Source organism: Branchiostoma floridae, chromosome 4 (genome assembly GCF_000003815.2).
Source record: "Branchiostoma floridae strain S238N-H82 chromosome 4, Bfl_VNyyK, whole genome shotgun sequence".
NCBI lineage: Eukaryota > Metazoa > Chordata > Leptocardii > Amphioxiformes > Branchiostomatidae > Branchiostoma > Branchiostoma floridae.
This window is the reverse complement of record NC_049982.1, coordinates 9,459,740-9,462,747: the sequence shown is the minus strand read 5'-3', so window position 1 is coordinate 9,462,747 and position 3,008 is coordinate 9,459,740. Positions and strand designations below refer to the sequence as shown.

Below are 3,008 nucleotides of genomic sequence, written 5' to 3'. Positions count from 1 at the left end.
GGAGCTATATTACGGCTGGATACCAGGCTAATAATGTGTGCTGTTACGGAAGTCACAATGACTTACCTTCTTTTGGAGGCTGTCCATCTCCAGCTGGTTCTTTCACACTCTCCACAGTTCTTGTTGGATCGTCTTCTTCCTCAAACATGAACTCCTCCGTCTGTCAAGAAAGAAATAATACTTCAGTCAACACTAAGTCTCTTTTTAAAAGGTCATATCTATATACAACAACAGCACTCTAACAGTCTCCCTCCAGGAAGGCCACCGTTGGTCCATGCTAGTCTCCAAGCAGACCCTACGGTGCCTTAGAAATAGTATCAAAGCTGGCAAGGGACTTAGTATAGACTATAGTGGCACCCGTTTGACTCCCTTTGGCCGGCTATCTCCCTTTGGCCGGCTATACTCCTTTGCCAGCTTTGATACTATCTCTTTAGGCACCGTAGGGTCTGCTTGGAGACTAGGTCCATGCTACCCTCACTACCACTGTACCAGTGGTTTGGTGTGACAAGTGCTAATGACAAGCTCATCAGATTTCTTGCTGAGCTGAGGCCAATTTAATGGTGCCAAAAATAACCCCCTGTATGCAGATGACACAAGTCTGAAAGGTCCTAACAGTGAACAACAAACACGTAATGTAATCATTAACTCCTTATTTCGACGCAATATTTAGCACATCTTGTACATGTGATACCTGCATCCCCTATTGTCTTTCAGAACAGTTGTGGTTTGATTATTCATTGTAAACAACAAGCTGGGACTTCCCCTGAACGGGAAGGATGGGTGGGCAAGATAAAAGCTTTCACAAAAAAATGGGGGCAAGAAAAAATTTTTTTACAAAATAAGACGTCAGCAAAAACTTGAGGAACATGGGAAAATAAATATGCATGGCCATAGCTGACATTTGCAACAGCCTTTTCACAATGGCATGTCCTTCATAATCTATGCCATTATCCTTACATATGATAATTTCTGATCTGACCCCTTGTTGGTAATAGGTCACCTCCTTGGTTGTGGTGACCAGAATAGTCTCTTAAAACAATAACGTTATTCAGTTTTTACAAAGGATGATGCAATAAGTTTTAACAGGACAATTATTACAGTTCAGTGCAAAGCAAGACTTGTTTGGAACAAATTCTGTAATGCGTAATGGATGATGATATTTTTAGGTCAAACCCTGGTGCGTGGCTGTGCACAGCACAGCTTACCTTGACTTTGGTGGGTGATGATCCTTTCCCCCTCATGACAAGATGATCCTCTACACCTCCCTCGGCTCGCATCTTGGTGTCTACAGAGTCACAGAATCGACAACTTGAGCCGTGTCCAGCTAACGTGGGGCTACAGACGCTCCCAGTTGTGTAAGAACCACAAAACGGTGCCCAAAGTCGACACGAAGACGGAGGTGCGAGGATGGCGCAATCACAACAACAAACCTCTGCGTAGACAAACGATAAACTGTGCTCTAAATACAGAGTCTACACACTCGGTCACTCCAGGAAATACTCGGTGGGTATTTAGTCTGTCTAAATATGAGAAAACTAGCGAAAACTCGGCTACAGATTACCTAAAAATACGGGAGGAAAACCCGAAGTTCAGATCCGCTAGCCCAACCAACTCTTGGGTGCGCGCGACGTGGCGCAAACAGGCCAGCTGGATTCTATTAGGGTGAACCATATGGATAGTAGGGGTATAGTGTCAAAATATAGTAATAATAGAACCTTAAGTATGGACAACAAAGTATATTTTACATAAGTTATGGTATGAATATATATTAAATGTATTATTCTTACTTTTATAGGACGCAATGTATTATCAATAGAAAATTATTTTGAGAATTTTTCATTATTTTCCCCGTTATTGTAAATGGACGATCCCAGTGTTTCCCCATTTCAGACGCCAGGAGTCGGTCTGTAGACTGGGTCAGGGTGACATCGTAGCGCACACAGGCACGTACTGCATGTAGGTCAGTTTGTTTGCAGGTCGGATCAAAACAACAACAAAGTCCGGGGGTCCTCAGCCAAGGTTCTCTATTACAAGAAGATTGATATGTCTTTTCGAAGTTAGTGGCACTTCCTTGGAGGAAGGGGAAGGGCCCATCAATTTATACTAGTATTAAATAGTGGTATTCTGTTAAAGTATACTGTACCATTGTTGTACCATTGAATTAATCTCCAGCAGATCCTACGGTAGCAGAAGATAGTATCAAAAGCTGACACTTCCTTGGAGGAAGGGGAAGGGCCCATCAATTTATACTAGTATTAAATAGTGGTATTCTGTTAAAGTATACTGTACCATTGTTGTACCATTGAATTAATCTCCAGCAGATCCTACGGTAGCAGAAGATAGTATCAAAAGCTGACAAAATAGTCACACGGTAGCCAGTGATTTACCGATGGCATTACCGGAGCCGTGGGGCCGTAGCTATAAAATGATTATATTGACTATAAGGCTATACTAATATTTCAATATTGATCGAGACTATATGTGTAACAGTTAGTAGTTTCTAAGGCTATATGCATTTATAATGAGGAAGTGTCCTTCAGCCTCTCTTACTCTCTTACTCGATTGAATCATTCTCTCTCTCAGCCCGGCATCACTCTCTCCCTCACTCACTCGCTCATGCACACACACACTGATGTCTCACAAATTTGTAACGCTAAACATTGTCATCAGTAAAACTTTATTTCATGTCTAATGTATACTATGGAACACTTAATGTACAGAAGGGAAAGAAAGATTATCTAGTACAAGTAATGATAAAACAGTATAATAAAACGGTGTAACATAAATTGCAAGCTGAGATAGTAGACAATGAGCGCTGCTGAAATATGACACTGCTTGACAGTGGAATATACCCTTGAGCAAAGGTGGGTGTATCATTTTTAAGGTAACACACCTTTGACTTTATGCAGTTTGCGCCATAATGGTCCGGGTCACTGAGTATCAGCAGCCAATCCACAACCGTCAATCCGTGCCAGTGGTACAAGACACCAAGACAATATACACGCGGG

The 3,008-nt window shown here is 41.9% G+C and overlaps 1 protein-coding gene across 1 annotated transcript in view; it reads right to left on the bottom strand.

Annotated features, from left to right (window-relative positions):
- The window catches only part of LOC118414096 (transmembrane protein 263-B-like), a 4,034-nt gene extending 2,378 nt beyond the window's left edge, over nt 1-1,656 (bottom strand). Inside the window, exons 1-2 of the mRNA XM_035817869.1 lie at nt 1,206-1,656; nt 67-160 (exon numbers count right to left, since the gene is read on the bottom strand). Coding sequence (XP_035673762.1) covers nt 67-160; nt 1,206-1,277 — 166 coding nt within the window. The 5' untranslated portion in view covers nt 1,278-1,656. The remainder of the gene's footprint in view (nt 1-66; nt 161-1,205) is intronic.
- Nucleotides 1,657-3,008: the final 1,352 nt, after the last annotated feature.